The 16,603-nt window shown below is 47.4% G+C and overlaps 2 protein-coding genes across 3 annotated transcripts in view; both read right to left on the reverse strand.

Moving 5' to 3' along the window:
- Positions 1-8,746: 8,746 nt before the first annotated feature.
- gpr85 (G protein-coupled receptor 85) overlaps positions 8,747-16,603 on the reverse strand; it is a 15,810-nt gene continuing 7,953 nt past the window's right edge. Inside the window, exons 2-3 of one of the 2 annotated variants that reach the window (XM_019883081.1) lie at positions 11,899-11,911; positions 8,747-11,329 (exon numbers count right to left, since the gene is read on the reverse strand). In XM_019883081.1, the coding sequence (XP_019738640.1) occupies positions 10,035-11,168 (1,134 nt within the window). In that variant the 5' untranslated portion in view covers positions 11,169-11,329; positions 11,899-11,911 and the 3' untranslated portion in view covers positions 8,747-10,034. Of the gene's footprint in view, positions 11,330-11,898; positions 11,912-12,175; positions 12,434-16,603 lie in introns of those variants that run through there. The other variant, XM_019883080.1, reaches the window with a different exon arrangement.
- Positions 14,056-16,603, reverse strand: part of LOC109523658 (uncharacterized) — a 16,224-nt gene continuing 13,676 nt past the window's right edge. Inside the window, exon 5 of the mRNA XM_019882955.1 lies at positions 14,056-14,187. Within this exon, the coding sequence (XP_019738514.1) occupies positions 14,056-14,187 (132 nt within the window). The remainder of the gene's footprint in view (positions 14,188-16,603) is intronic.

The following is a 16,603-nucleotide window of genomic DNA, read 5'->3' on the forward strand; positions in this document are numbered from 1 at the left end:
CTACGTTCAAAGGAAGTCCATTAAAATTAACAAGGACTCATAACCTTCATGCTTTCTCGTGTCGAATATGTTGTTTATTCCGTAGCTCTTTGGCCTTGGCCACCGCTGTCAGCTGTGCGGTGTGTCACGCGTGCTTGGCAACGATTCATAATTGTATTTTTTTTTTCTGGGGCATGGGGGGCGGGTGAAGCAAGTGTCTGGTCTCGCGACTCTTCCTACACGGTGTCCAGACATTCCTGCAAACTCCCATATGTCAGCGAAACTGGGGCACCGACACAATATGCAAATATGTAGTCGGAAACGTTGTTTCTCCCCCGCCCCCCGTCATTAATTAAGTGTAAAAATGCAACTGTTTTTTTCTTCTTAAATTCATGAATAATTTGGGAAATGGTTACCCTTCTATGGGCTTGAGCACCTGCCACCAAAAATGTGTGCTGATGCCTGCATCCATCCAGCCATTCGTTTTCTTGATCGCTGATCCTGTCAGAGTCGCTAATGCCAGCTGATTTGGGGAAAAATTTTATCAGTTTTTATTTCAGTTTTTTTTTTTATTGGTGCCTTTGTAGTGCTCCACCCTGCGTATTTCTCTCGGTGTGTAAGTACCAGCCTCTGTCGAGTAAAGCGGTCGTTTACATGCATTTTTATGCCCATCCATAATTCAGCACCAGCTTGTTGTGGTGCATGTGCATTTGCTTCCCAGGTATCTGCCACAGAGATTTATTTATTATTATTTTTTTAAACAATCACGATCTGTAATTAGGGCATACAGGGGTGAAAATAGGTGATGACTTTTACTGAAACCTGCCATTCACGTTCAAAAACTTTTTTTGTGAAGAGCTGGCACTTTCTTCACTGAAACTGATTTTGTAATTTTGTAGGCACCATAGACACTTTTTTTTTTTTTTTTAATACAGTTTCTGGTCAACATATGTTTTGCGGCAGCGTGTGTGAAAGCAGCATGTGTGATGCTTATTTTGTTTTTACCTCAACCCCACACACGCAGTTAAGCCAATATCGTATCTGTGATACTCAGCAGATTGTTCTGTGCAAGTGTGATCTCGTAGGTTGGGGAAAAAATAAAAACAAAACATATGAAGCGTATGAAGGGAAAGCTTGCGACATTATATATACTGTATATTATATCTATAGATATAGATATATAGAGAGAGCGCATCTCATTGATTGAAAGGGATTTAGCCTTTGGAGTTTGAAAATTGAGCAACACCGCAGGTCTGATGGAGTGCTGTGAAGAGCCATATTGGATTCATCAGCGGTCTTCTTTTGAAATCATCTTTGGCGCTTTGGGCTGTTGACTGACAGCCAACATGAAAGGCGAAGGACAAAGCCAGAAGAGACAAAGTGTGTTATTCTGGGCCGTCTTCTCCGAATCCATTTTGAGCGGCGCCCACTCAAGACACCTACGGGGCCGGCTCATCCAGAGCCCCCATCCAATACGCCGCTCGTTCATTCCGTTACCTGCAACGGATGGCGGCCATGATGAGAGACAAATGGAGGAGGGTGGACGAGGTAAACAAAAGGGTGGCTCGGGAATGAGGTGTGACCGAAACCGAAGACTGATGGATCGGACGTGTGGGATGGAAGAAATGAGTCGAACCCGACGTGCCACCTTTCTGGAACACGAGAAGAAAAAAAAAAAAGAAATTTTCATTTGCCTTTGGCTGCCCGTCTCGACAAGCTCAGGTAGCATTGGATCAAATGAGAGGAATTAATCCAATGAATGTTTCCAAGCTCCAGAAACTGTGCGAGTCCAAATTTCCTTGCAAGCGTGCCCCCCCGCCCCCTTGGTCATCCTCTCGAGGGAGCTGGATCGTCGGACATGAGCGTCCACTTCTTTCAGTCTCTTTAAGTGCAGCCCCCCCCCCCCCCCCCCCCCCCCCCCCCTCCTCCCTAAGCGCTCCGATTCACTTCCCCTCGACTGCCCCCGTCACATAGGATTATGACCGCATGCGCCCGCTGACGTTGTTGTCGCGGGAAGACACTCCAAAAATGACGCGTCCTGCTTTGTAAGTTGAGGAAGCCGTGTTTGTCGTTCTTGCTTGAGCGCCGGGCCGCACACTCGCAGGACTCATTAGCCGCGGACGTTTCCTCTTACATCATTTACGACCTCTCTCAGAGTGAAATAAGAGGCGCTGCGCCTTTGCAAAAATAACACCGCTGCACTACCGTTTCCGTGCTTTGCGAGAGAATGAGCTGGGGGTGGGAGGCTCGGGTTGGGTTGGGGAACTCGATCTGAATACTTCATCAACCTTTCTCCCGACCACACAATCTCATGTTTTGCGTCTGGGCTGGCGTCGGACATAGCTAATTACAAGTGCGCTGACTCTCCGTCCTAGTGGGGAAAATGAGCATTGCATGTGGGCTGTAGGTTGAATCTCGGACAAGTTTGGCCGGAATAACATACAAAAAACTGTGAAGTCAAGTCCGAAGTCCAGACTCCTCTTATAGGTCTTCAGTAGGTAGGAGAAAACTTGACCCAGGAAGGTCAAGATTTGAACCCGACGTGCCACCTTTCTGGAACACGAGAAGAATACTTGACGTTCCACGCAAGCCACTTCCGCGCGTGTTTGGCTTCCGTTTTGCCTCGGCGCAGCAGCATCTCCCAGCCATCGATTGGCCCGGAACGGCTAATTAGCTCGGATCTTATCACCGCGACGCGCTTATCTGCCGCCAAATAACACGACGGGATTGGCGCCGCATGTTAAATCCGCTCGCCCCCAGAGCCGCTAATTTGGGTTATGTCGTGGCATCAATCCCCGTCTTCAATGCCTTGCCGCAATGCTACGTCTCGTTCGGCGGCTCCGGGATATGAAGTCGACGGAGCGGATGTTGGCTGTCAAAGGCGAAAACGAGAAGGCCGAGCCCCGAGCTTGTACAGGCCAATTCAATTACAGCCGGGCGTCGTCTAATGGAGAATGAACGAAGCAGGCGAGGGCTTACGCCCAGACGCCGCCGCCGACGGCCGCCTCGCGTCTACATGATCTTATTTACTAAGACACACACTTATCGATCGCCTTCCGCATGCCAGTGCAGAAAAAAAAAAAAAACCTTTTCATATGCACTTCTGCGGCGACACGGGCGGAATAATGTGCCGCGGGGCGGGCTGTTCGTTGACATTCAGAGGTGCGGACACACGCGGGTGGGCCGCCGCTTTGTCATCGGCGCGGGCCGCGGCCACCAAATTGGCCGTGGCGTCACCGACGCGGGTCCACGAACACAATTGACGGCCTCCACTGTGAGAAACAAGGGGAGGAACCATTTTTTTTTTTGCACGCCGATATTCATGACCTATCGAACTGTGAGAGTTTCTTCTGAACGGCGCCCCTTCCTCTCTCCCATTTCCAGCTCGGAGCTGCAGATGCAAGCGTCTTATCTGGCACTGCCTTGCTGTCAGCGAGAGTGCTCTATTTTGGGCTTTATCTCCAACGCAAGCCGGGGCACGAGCTGCGGGTCTCGAAGCCGAGCTGGGGCCGAGATAAGACAGACAGAGACGATGTAACCTGCGTGTCTGCGGTCAGGGTGGGGACAGATGCGGGGGCGGGAGGGGGGCTCCGTTTGGCTATCAAACCACTTTGAGCTCGATGGATTGGATGAGGTGGTGGGGAAGGCTTAGAAATGTCAATAAGGGCGGGCGGGTTGTTTGTTTCTTTGCCGCGTCTGCAGGTGGCATCGACTTGAGTTCTGCTTGGGTGTTTTGAACACACAAAGCAAATGAAGCTGATTTCGATTTCGATTCTGATCAAAAGCTGAAATCTGTCAATCGGTCAACACTTGATTTTGTTTCCGGGACATTTATGAATTTCAATGTTGCTATTCGAATGCAGCGCACCCCCTGCACCTCAAACGAGGAATCTGCCGCACTGACCTCTTTTGTTTTCAGCGTTTAAAAGAGATACCGTCGTGCATCTCCCCATGGAGTTGTGTGCAGGCTTTGAAGATAAAAATATTTCACATTTCTGAGAAAAAAAAAAAAGAAATGGCAGGCTTCAACAAACTGCCTCTGTGGTTGTTGCTAGGCAACAACCACAAGCAAAGAGCACCGTTGCCCCGATTTGGCACGCTTAACTTTCAAACACAAACTAGAAGAAAACGTTCCTCAAGTGAGTCGAGTGGAGATGTGCCTTATTGAACTGAACCGGGAACGCCGACTTCCTCTCACAGGGCACAAAGAGAACCGATCAGCCTTGATTCAGTCCGTGACACGCCATATCGCCTTTAGCGGCCAAGCGTCATCAAAAAAATAAAAAATAAACTTGTTCTCTCGAAGGTTTCACGAACTGCTCCCAAACGGATTCCAACTCCCTCATTGTCCACATTACGGAATTTGTTGGGCAGAATCCGCCAGGCGAGCCTCAGGGTGGAACAGCTCCGTTCAGATCGGAGGCCTCCCGCGCACGCCTTGGACGGAGCCCATCGATCACGTCGTGCGGGGAGCACGTGTGGGCTTTCAAAATGAGATCTCGCAAAGACAAACACGGGGTGGTGATCAATAGATTTGTCATCAGCGCCCGGGGAACCTTCCCACAACGGGGGCACTCGTACAAATGACTCAGGAGAGGAAAAGGTGAAAGACAAATTCAGCGGAGGCAAATTTCTAGGAGGCAAGAGAAAGCGAACTCCTGCCTTAATCCGTCAGAAATAGTGCGCTTCTCTTCATCAAATGAACAAACCACTTAGCAAAGGGTCTCTCCCGCTCGCAATTTTTAGGTCAGGAGGCTGCGGCCCAAAGTGGATGGAATACTAAGCGGATAATTGGCTATGCGTGCACAGGTCCGGTAGCGCTCGCAGTCGCCATCGATGCTTAATTGCAGAGCGGCAATGTGATCGGCTTCAAGATGCCGTCGCGACACTGAGTGGCGAAGAATGCCCGACAACTTCCTTTTTAGTGCCTCTCATTGTTTAGTTGAAGGCGATTGCAATACAAAAACACGAATTAGCCTGCCCCATTTGATCAAAAATGAAAATCGAAGTCACCAATCACCACAGCCGTCAGCGCTCGCCGTAGCATTGCCACTGATTGATTTGATTGATAAATGGAAAAAAAAAAATGCTTTCGCGTCACGCAGCTTTACGTTCGCCAGCGCCATTTTTTTGTGTGACAAATTGCTACTGGTCGCCTTTTCGAAGCAGCCCATCAATCTATTACTCGCCATCGATTGCAAACATTAACAGTCACAAACTATGAATTATTCCGCTCCGAAGACAGCACATGGCTTTTTTTTTTTCCTGTTCTCAGAGCAAAAACAGCAGCAAGGAGATGTTGAAGATGAGGCCTGACTCACAAGAATGAGATGTTTCCAAAAATAAAGCAGGGATGAGATTGGTGGGGCGGGTTATGAGAGTGCTGAATAGGCTGGAAGAAGAAACAAGAGGATTAACCCCCCCTCCCTCCAAAAGCCCTCGGATTCGTCAAAACAAGCCGAATTAGTGCAAACAAATCACCCGTATAAACATCTTCCCCGGCCGTCACGGTGCGAAAGTGGGATAAATAAGCAAGCCGTGACGCAATCACAAGTCGATAAGAGACCGAGGAGACGACGAGGGGATTGCTTGCGACATACTGTGGCCAGATGCAAGGCGCCCAAAGGCTCCGTGTCGTAAATAAGCGCCGTCATGTATACGTTTAGCCGTTCCATCCGTGACAGATTGCCCTCTGCAAATGTGGGAGGAGAGCGTGTTCGCTTCCTTGCTGCAGTATCATGCTTTCCCATCCCATCTAACCCCGCCCACTCTTAGAAGCCAGATAGCATCCTTTGAATATTTTAGCATGTCGGGAAAAATGTTTGCACGTGCCACTTCGAGTCTGCAAACTTCAAGAGAGTAGCGACCGTCTGCGGCCAAATTCGTCACTTGGACAGTGGAACACAAGTCGATTTTTCTGCACGGCATCACATGAGACTTCAACTCTGCGAGCATCTAAACCAAGTTCTTTTCATTGAGGGACACATCTCAGTGAAGCAGGAAGCGGACGCATGACCATAAATTGATCCCCCCCCCGCCCCCCGCCCACACCCAAAGGGCTCTCATGCACAAAAGTTCCCATTCAAATGAACCGTCAACGGTTCTTGTTGTCTATGTTTGAGTTGAGAATTTGGCAGCTGTACTGCACAGTATTTCCCACATTAATTTCAGTTCCCAGCATGCAATGCGCAAATCAATGCAGATTTTTTGGGGGGGATGATTTGCATTCACTTTTGGATGATATTTTGTCTGCATCATTTCAACACTGCCTGGATTGCTGCTGCTGCTGCTGCTACCTAAATCCCAGATTAGAGATGACCAAAGATTTTGACACGCAACGAATAAAATACAATCATCCACAGCATTGATTGTGCATCGGGACCCTTGGGTATCATGGGATGTTTTAATCTAGCATGGGTAATCCTTGTCAGCGGTGGTGGGGGTAAGAGGGTGGGGGAGGGGGAGATTACACCTCAGCAGTTGTGTCTCCTCACATATTCCAATTTTGGCATACTTGTGCTTGAGTAGTCAGCCGGCCACCAATCACATTTTATCCCCGGCGTCATCGCGGATCCTGAGCCTTAGCAAACATCAGACTTCATCCCAAGCCTGCAGCGTTTTGCAAACAGCGACTTGGATGAGCTGCAATTTTGTGCAGTTAAACCAGGGATTTGTTTTTTTTTTCCAATTGACTTGGCATCCAAAAGTCAATTCCATTTGTCCATACGGTTATAGGGAGAGACAAATGAGCACGACTAAGCGTGACAACGCGACCGCAGTCAATTGCGGTGGACATTTTGTTTTGGTTACCATGGCAACAGCAGCAGAGAAAGACCACAAATTGTTTATGTTCCAGCGGGCGGATGGACGGGAGAGCGCAACATGTTACATTCGGTTATGTCAACAAAGCTCATGGTAGTGCTCCCGTTCCTCCAGGAAATAGCCAGACCCATTTGTCTCATTTGAAGCAAACACCAGTTCAATCATTTTAAGCACGGCTATTCGTTTCTATTAGCAGAAGGACGAGCAGTCGACATCATTGGTATTCCAAAGCCACTTCGGTCTGTAATAGCTTGTCTGACGATCAATGATGCAGTGTTTTCTTTTTTTTTTTTTTTTAATCCCCTTCCTCTTCTTCTTTATTCCCAGAGTTGCAGTCAAACCCCCAAATGATAACGACAATCATTTTTTTTCCTCTCTTGTTGTGTATCTTTGCCTAATGTGGTGCCAATTAATTCTGCTGAGTCAGAAATAACCCAATCTAGCTCAAAGAGGGACTGACCCAAATGTTGAGCTCACACATTGAAGCCTCCAAAATTGCACACGATGACCATTGGGGTGCTCCTGATTCTGTGTCAGGGGTACAAAATCAAAAGAGCTCTTGGGAATTTATCGAGAGAAAGCCACTGGTTAGCATGTAGCTGTTCTCCACGAGGGCACTTCCCCGCGGCAAACACTCAATATATGGAAAGCATGTCACCAAATATGAAAAGCCGTGCCCTGCGGCTATTGAAAAGCACTTCAATGGCGCCCTTATGCAATCCAAACAAACAGGCCAAGCAGGGTGATGCACGTACAAAAAAAAACTCTTTCTCTCGCCGGGCAGGCTTTCCGCACAAAGCCCAACTGCCCTCTTAATTACGCTTCGCAGAAAGCCATTCGACATTACCCGGTCAACAGATTTGCTCAAATTATACATGATGAATGAGAAAAATGACAGACTTTACTTACCGCGCAACAATTGAAAGATTGGAAAGACAGCACATTCCCTTGTTCCGTGCTTCAAACACTGGATGTCAAGCAGACCCCCGCACGCTAATCGGTTTGCTTCGGAACAATCCTCAATCGCGTTCTGATCCAACTTTAAAGGCGGGCTCGCACAAACGTCCTCCAAACAGTTTCCTTCCTCGCTGTGCCAAGAAAGAGGAGATTCAAAAGCCCGCCATAAGCAATCCGGCCCATCTTGGCGCTCACTTAAACGATCATAAAACGGCTTGCACATCATCTGCACGGGGCTCATAGATTGATCAGCGTCCTAAACAAAACAGTCATTGCCAAGCTCATCATGACAATGGATCCCTAATAGGCCTTTCTCATCAGCGCAACCTGCAGCCTGCCGTGCAATTACCTGTGTAGAGCATTTACGAGCCCTTTCACCAGCAGGTGCTTTGGCTTAAAAAAATAAATAAATAAAAATTAAGCACCATTTGGGGCCTATCTGTGCACGTGCCTGGATGAATGTACATAGACAAAAAAAAAAAAAAAAAAAAAACAATCTTTCACACGCATATTGGCATTCAACTTTGATCACACACGACGACTAGCAAACGTGGTCCCAATGCACCAAAACCAAAACACATTTTTGACAATTGAGCACATTCCCCCATAGGTAGCAAATGAACCATGTTGCGAAATGGAAACTTTCTTTTTTTTTATTTTTTTTTATTATTATTATTATTTTTGGAAAAAAAAAAAAGCAACAGGTTACACAGTTAACTTTCAGCGAAATGCAATCCTTACTCACATTCGGGACTCCAAAAAGTAAATAAAAGACTCACATACTTACACGCCATCTATAATTTACAAAAAGGAACAAAGTAATTGTGAGGAAAAAAAATGGCCACGAGAGAGAGAAGAGAGAAAAAAAATTATCGGAAGAGAGCAAATGTAGGGAAAGTAGAAACAAGACAGTGTGCCTTAAATGTCCCCCTTTTTTGTCTTTTGACTTTTACTGATGGTTTTTTTTTGTTTTGTTTTGTTTTTGTGTTTTTTGTCTTGTTTTTGTTTTGTTTTTTGTTTTTTTGTTTTTTACAAATTGTGCAAGATATCATACTAAGGCTCTGGTCTTGAAGTGTTTGATGCACTCACGCACACACACTCATTGTCTGTGCTCTGAGCACGCGGTGGTCAGAGAAACCTGTAAAAAAAAAAAAAAAAAAGAGGACATGCACGTCATGTGATTAAAAAAATAAAAAGAAATCATAACTTCCCCTTGCATCCAAGGACTGACTTCATAGGAGTGCATCGAATGAACTTAGATGACGATAGCATTGTAACCATTAAGGCAAGAACACCCGGACTGGCATCGGTAACAATATGACAGTGTTTAGCGTACGTGGATATGATCACACACTTATCTTCAAATGTTTTTTTTTTTTTTTTTTTAAGCACAAGTTTGTTCCTCAAAGCTTCTTGTCAAAGAAAAATCCGCATTTCCATCCCCCCGCTGAAAAAGGTGATAATTAAAAAAAAAAAAAAAAAAAAAACAATGGCAGACACTATTCGGGACATATGGCGAAAACTACAAAAGATCCATTCTAGTTGAAATTTCAAAAAACGCACGTCAGAAAAATCCACCCGCCCCCCCATCCCCTTGGTAAATGAAAAAAAGTTACCACTTACATTTAAACCACTTTATCCTCTGGTGATGGTGTAATTCCAACACGTTTGCCTTACTTACAGCATTTTTTGAGTGTGTAGTCTGTTGCAAATTAAAGCATTCATCGTTTAGTTTGGAGAAAAGGGAAGGGGGGGGGGGCGTTGTCTTTGCAACATCTTTACATCTTCTTTGTTGTGTAGTGCAATTCTGAAAAATGTAAAACATTTCCAGTGATTCCTTGAGAGGTATCATTTCTTTGTTGTATTCTTTTTTCCCTCATCTTTGTTGTATTTCACACCTTCACAGATTAATGCATCTTGGAAAAAAAACAAAAAAAAAACAAAAAAACAAAATCCAAAGCGTTTTCATTGTCTGCGTTTTTGCTTCTCTGCATGGGCATGGCCTTCCACGAAACGACAAGGGGCATACCACAGAGCCCTGTTGTACTCCTTCGGCCTCCTTTTTTTTTTTTTTTTTTTTGGGGGGGGGTGCGATCACCTCAAGTGGTTGGCTGCTGGAAAGGAGGGACGAGGAGAAGAAAAGCTAGCAGAGAGAGAGAGAGAGAGAGAGAGAGAGAGAGAGAGAGAGAGAGAGAGAGAGAGAAAGCTGTACAAGAAGAAAAAGCCCAGATTGATCAGGGGCAAAAGTGAAGGGGGGGGGGCGGAGTTAAAAACCTTCATATAACACAGTAGGGTTCCCTCGGTAACCTGGATTTTCGGCAGTAGAGGAGCGTGGTGCTGAAGCAGCGCCGCAGCTCCCTGTTGGAGAAGATGCAGATGAAGGGGTTGACCCCGGCCTGGGCAAAGCTCATCCAGACGGCGGCCGTCAGGTAGCCCGCCGGCACCACGGGGCCCCTGGCGAACACCCGCCAGTAGCAGGCCACCAGATAAGGCCCCCAGAGCGCCAGGAAGAAAAAGGTCATGATGTAGAACATCCTACTAATCCTCTTCTCCGTTTTGAACTCGTCCAAAACCAGGAGACGCCGGCGGCCCGCCGTGTTGCCGTTCTGCCGGATGCCCAGCAAGGTGGGCGGAGTGGGGCCCCGGCCGAAGCCGGCCAGCCAGTTGGCGGCCGCCTGGCCGCTGGCGCCGGGCCCGTGGAAGGTCCAGTTCTGGCTGACGGCGGGCACGAACTGGACGGGCTTCATTTTTCGCCGGTCGTGGACAAAGAAGATGAGCTTGAGGTAGACCAGCTGCGTGGCCAGCAGGATGAGCGCCAGCAGGAGCATGAAGCCCAGCGAGTCGTTGGCCCGGAAGGAGCGGTGCTGGAAGGTGCACTGGTCCTCCTCCTGGATGAACGAGTACGTGCCCACGTCGAGCACGGGCGGGAAGGCCATGGCCACCGACAGCGTCCACACCATGCAGATGACGGCCAGGCACGTCCAGAAGGTCAGCCTCTTGGTGTAGAAGCGGTGGTGGGCAATGGCCAGGTAGCGGGTCACGCTCACGCAGAAGAGCATGAAGGCCGTGTGGAAACAGGAGAGCACGCCCAGGAAGGCGATCACCTTGCACGTCAGCGTGCCGTAGCTCCACGCCGAGCCATTCTTGACCGAGGTGAAGACGAAGGGGAAGCAGATGGCCGAGCGCAGGATGTCGGAGGCGCACAGGTCCAGCAGGAAGTAGTAGGGCGCCCGGTGCAGGCTCTTGTCTTTGACCAGCAGGATGGAGATCAGCAGGTTCCCGACCACGCCGACGCCGATGATGAAGCCCAGGGAGGTCAGTTTGAGGAAGGTGGCGAGAGGAGAGACATTCTGCAAGATGGTGTGGTCCCCTGCATGGCTATAGTTCGCCATAGATGGAGGAGGGATCATAAAGAATGAGCGGGGATAGCTTCAGCCGAGGATCATGATCTGGAGGCGGCCGAGGGGGGGGGGCGTTAGATCCATTCGGCTGCGGTAGGCTTTGAGGAGATTTCCGGGCATGTAGGCAACCTCTCCTCTAAGGCATCCTTTGTTCCTTTGTCTCATCACACCTAAAGGAAGCAAAAACGAGGAAGAGAGGGGAGGCAAGAAATAAATAAATAAATAAATACATTAAAAAAAAAAAGCATCCGCCTATCAGCGACTGCAATGTCTCTGTCACATTCGACTCAAGTGTTTCACATGCATTTCATTTCAACAGCCACACGGAAGCCTTATTGCGTTCATCCTTTTCGGATTGACGAATGCGCAGTGAAGGACGTTTTCCTTTCGCTCGTTCTTTCTTCTTTTTACACAACAGCGAGCAGGATATTTTAAAGCCTCCTCCAGAACAAAAAAAAAAAAAAATCTAATCACAAGGCGCTCTCGATCACACCCTACAGCCTGAACAGCACACTTAAACTGGATGAAATAAAGAAGCGTTAGTAGTGATTTGCTTCCATTTTTTTCCCCTGTCCATCCTTAACTGCGTTTGTGTTGATGATTTAATGAACAAATCGCCTAAACTCGCTGGAGAAAAAGCACGAATGGCGTCAACGAAAAGCACGAGAGCACGTTTACAGTCTCACAATTGCGTATTTCAACACAAAACAATGTCGTGTTGGTCGAGCGGCGTACTTACGGTTTATTTATATCTTAAAAAAAAAGAGAGAGGTATAAAAAAAAAAGGGAAGAAGCCTCCTTCGATTGTCACATGAAACAAAGCAGCAGTACTGGACGGCGAAGCAATCCCAGTGTTTTCGTCACCGCTTTAGATAAAACACAACAGCGTCGACGAGACACGAATCATGTCAAAATCTTCCAGGAAACACAAGGGGGAAAAAAAATAGGAAAAAAAAAAAGAAAAAAATCTGATACAAATAAAAGAGGCAATCTGGGGCTATCGATCCGCACCGTACCTGTTGGTAAAACTCCTTTGTCACATCTCCTGGAGATTATTTCGTCGTGTTTTGTCGCTGCTTTAAGAAATCCCGATTGTTGCCTGCCCCTAACCCTTTTTTTTCCACCACGGCGAATATCATACAGTAAACGGGGAGCAGTGCGCATGCGCTCTGCATCCCTATTTGTGATCCAAGACGCGTCCTGTCTCTTGTTGCAGCAGCAGCAGCAGCAGCAGCAGCAGCAGCTCTCATCCACTCAACTGGGCCTCTGCTGCCCTGCACAAAAAAATCGCCGCACAAGCCACCACTTAAACATGCACATTGGCATCACGTTGCCATGCATACCGCACACTAACCCTGGCATCAAAACGACACATCTCACCAGTGTAAACCATTGACAAGTGACATTTTTTTCAGCCTGATTGTCTAATTTGGGGTTAGGCTTGAGACTGAAGGCGCAGTGTTGACATGACAGACAATTTCTGTCGCATCCACAACATATGAATCATTATACGTTTAGCATTTTCTCGGCAAAAGTAAACATCTTTAAGAACTGGTTTATTTGTTTGCTTACGTATTGAATGTGATTTATGGGGTACCAAAAGTCTGTAATAGGGCCTCAATTCTTTATACAAACGACTAATGATAACAATGATGGCAGCACGGTGGGTGATCGGTGACCACGTCCGCCTCACAGTGGGGAGGTCGCGGCCTTCCTGTGCCGAGTTTTCATGCTCTCCTCTTGCCGACGTGGGTTTTTCTCTTGGTACTCCGGTTTCCTCCCACATGCCAAAAAACATGCGCGGTAGGTTGATCAAACGCTCTCAATTGTCTTAAGGTATGAATGTGAGCGTGAATGGTTGTTTGTGCCCTGTGATTGGCTGGGAGAGGCTCCAGCACGCCCGCGACCCTCGCCGTGTGCCGCCACGCTTGTGTCATATTGAGTCATATTGTTGCGAGCATTAACAAATGTGGCATGTATATCGTTGGGAGCTATAGCGTCTAAGTGAGTCGAGTCAGGCTGACAAGTTCACTTGAGGTAGAAGGCATCCCATGTACGGGAAATGCATAATTGACAAGCACTTTGCTCACTGTTGTTCTCTCGTCCGGGGCAGCATGACAAATTCATAGAATTGGTTTTTTCAAGCATGCAGCCGTCATGTCGCAACGCGTGTGAGACAATGTGCTTTTGCTGTATAGCTCCACTATGAAATGCGCTACTGTTGGCAGGGTGATGACATTTTTGAGGGACTCTTTCATTCTCGTTTTATGACACAGGGTGGTCCATGTGTCTGTGGTTTTATTTTGAAAGATTTATAGTCAGCCAATAAAAGTATATGATCGCGTTAGATGGTAAATTGTGTATGCACGCATTCTCGATGCCATTTGTCTCTCTTCTGTCTACATTGGTGCATAATTCTGTTTTCTACGTGGTTGCTACATTCAAATGTGTGGCTTAATTGAAGTTGGATTCCAAATTAAAAAAAAAGATGCAAAACAATCACCACAAACTCTTTCCGATCATGGTTTAAATGCTTTTATTTTAACAGGCATGGCGATCGATAGCTTGCCTTTCACATTTGCCAACAAAGATGCAAAAATAAATTCAAATAAGCATTTTGAGCAGAATACAAGTATTTAGATCGAGGCAACGACAGTGTCGAGTCCTTTTTTTTTGGCAGCAGTGCAACTTGCTCTTAGGTCCTTCTTCCCGACTTCCGCTTCTTCTTCAACGTCAGGACGCACGCTCCTGATCATGAGCTTATCGGTCATTTTCATCCAAGACCGCAACAACCGCAAAGGAGGGCAAATAGTCATATGTTTGTATCAAGTATGCACAGCAACGTGTTGTCGAGTCACGAGACGGGAGAAGCGCAGAACGGGCGACTCGTTCCTCCTCACTGCAGCAGTCTGTTCCGCTTCCGCGTGTACCAGCCCAGGCAGGCGCAGAAGCCCACCATGGCGACGACAGTTCCCAGCAACAGAGCCAACGCGTCCCCGGCATCATACGCCGCCACCGGGGGGATCGTCTGGAGGAAAACCAAAGAGGTAAATGCCGCCGCAACGCGTGAAAGTTGCTGTTTGGGCGTCATGTTTTGAGCTCTCCTGCTGCAGCGTCGTCCGCTTCCGGGAAAGCGTCTGCGCGTTGCTACGTCAAAGTCATGCGACAGAAGGATGGGACTTCCGGGGTTGGTCAGCCAATGGCAACGTAGCTTTTCTGTACCAGGCGTGGATGAAGATGATAAAATGAATGAATTGCACATATTTCAAATGTATAACTAGATAATGCATACAGCATCGTAACTGGAAACGAATGCTATCATCTCCTTAGTATAAGCAATATTGATGTTCTCCCTTTTGTAAGCAGCACACGTCAGTCACAATTAATCGTCACGGCTTTGAGGCAAACGATCCCTCCCCTCCCCACGAAAATTAATTATGTTTAGAAATTGATTTGTTGCAACCCACTTAAAACAAGAGCCGCTCAAGTGCTTTTGCACTGGTTCGGTGCACCGTCTGTTATACACAGGGGGGAGTGTCAAATGGATTTTCATGTGTCTTCTGGTGTTGAGCTGTGGTTGTTGAAGTAGAAACATCCAAACAAAAGCTATACCGACTCACACTTTGAAGCATGTGGGATGCCCTGAAATTGTGGTCATCCCCTTTTACGTTTAACAGCTAGACTTGGCCGATTTTACACCTATTGTGAGGTTAACAAATACTAAAGGGCAAAGTATGATTTAAAAAAAAAAAAGTAAAGTGCTGTGCCTTTCTTTCATATATTTATTGCGAGCGTGCGAGAGAGAAATATATGCAAGGGGGGTTGATAACTCATCACATTTCATTTCGTCGTGTAAATGTCACCTCTGTGCCTTGAGATGATGAACACAATCATGTGGTGGTTGGTTTAAATCTGCACACTTCCATGGAAATGGAGTGGGGGTGGGGCCTCATTTGCTTTTCAAAGACAAGTCATTACCATTGGGCTGATGACAAATAGTGCATCCAAGTGCAAGTACAAGAAGCGGAATATGCACTTTTTTTTTCTCCGTGCGGCCTCTGACGCCAAAGTCTGCTCCGAGACGCCAGTTCCATTTACTTATGAAGTTGTACCGCTGCGTTCTCTGCAATTGAGCCATCCAGCCGCTGCCAGTCAGGGGAAATTAACGAGGCCGCTGATTGTACTGTTGGTAATTACAGATTGCGGCAGGAGGTGCTCTGTCAAGCCTCGCCGATCTTTTCCAGCTTGCGTCTGTGCTTTCTTCCCCCCGCCCCTTCTGCCAGGTCGAGGAATTCTTCGCAGAGGACATTCCGTGGCCGCACAGCGGTGACGGAGAAGAGTCACCTCTTGCAAAAAATATTCCTCCGTCGTCTCGGGATTTGTGTAAAACCATCACGCCGGAAGCCAAATCGCTTCTCGCGTCCCGCCAGCTGAGCGAATCGTACATACCAATGAGCCGGCATCTTGGGGCGGCATCCAAGCCAATCAATCCACTTTAGAGGAAAGGGTCGGGAAAAGAGCCAAGTCCGCTTTTCTGCTCGCATGCAGAAAAACGCAATGCTAAAAGTTGACCTCTTTGCTTGCTTTTTTTTTTTTGCAGCAGGCCCCAGGTCGTTTGTCCATCTGCACCGTCAGATGGGTTCTTTTGTGAACGGTCACGCATCCTAAATCACTACAAAGGAGCCGCTTTGATTGGCGGCCCTGCGAAAAGAAAGAAAGATGAGAACAGTGTCGATGTCTGAATATTTGTCGAGCTGACTGTAATTATATCCATGTCGGCAGCGGTTTGAAGTACACTTGCAATGCTTGTCAACCTTGAGCCCAACAAGTTGTGACAGGAGACAAAGCTGATTGCTGAGCGCTCTTTCCTGGGGGGAAAAAAAACAGCGAAAGAAAGAACGCCATTGGCTGAGGGTCACGGCCTTGCTTCAAAAAGTCTCACTGAGAGATGACATAATTCTTTTCTCCGTCAGTCGCGGTAGTCGTCTGGGTGTGTGTTTTTGCGTCGCACTCACGTGCGTGCGAATGGCCTCGCTTGGGGATGTGTGGACATTTTCGGGTTCATATTTATTTAGTTATTTGCGTTTTGCATGAGCAAAAAGTCAGGTAGCCCTTGGATTTCTTTTGACCTCACCTGAAAAGTGGACTGGAAATGAACCCTCTGCATTCATGTCTCTGTTTCAAATGATTTGGCATAACACAGCTGCTTCTGCGTCACTCTTATTGCATGTTTTTTTCTTTTTGGGGGGGGGCAGGGATCGGCGTTAGAAATGATTGCTATTACTCGGCGGAAAATTGCTTTAAGCTCAATTGATACCGGAGCACTTTGGAGATTTGTAATTGGAAAAGCTGCGGTGAAAATTGAATAGAAAAGGGAAGAGAAGTTATTACAAACGCATCCGAGCTTCGGTGAGCCACTGTGGAGGGGCTGGGGGGGGGGGGGG

This window comes from Hippocampus comes, unplaced genomic scaffold (assembly GCF_001891065.2).
Source record: "Hippocampus comes isolate QL1 unplaced genomic scaffold, H_comes_QL1_v1.1 scaffold53, whole genome shotgun sequence".
NCBI lineage: Eukaryota > Metazoa > Chordata > Actinopteri > Syngnathiformes > Syngnathidae > Hippocampus > Hippocampus comes.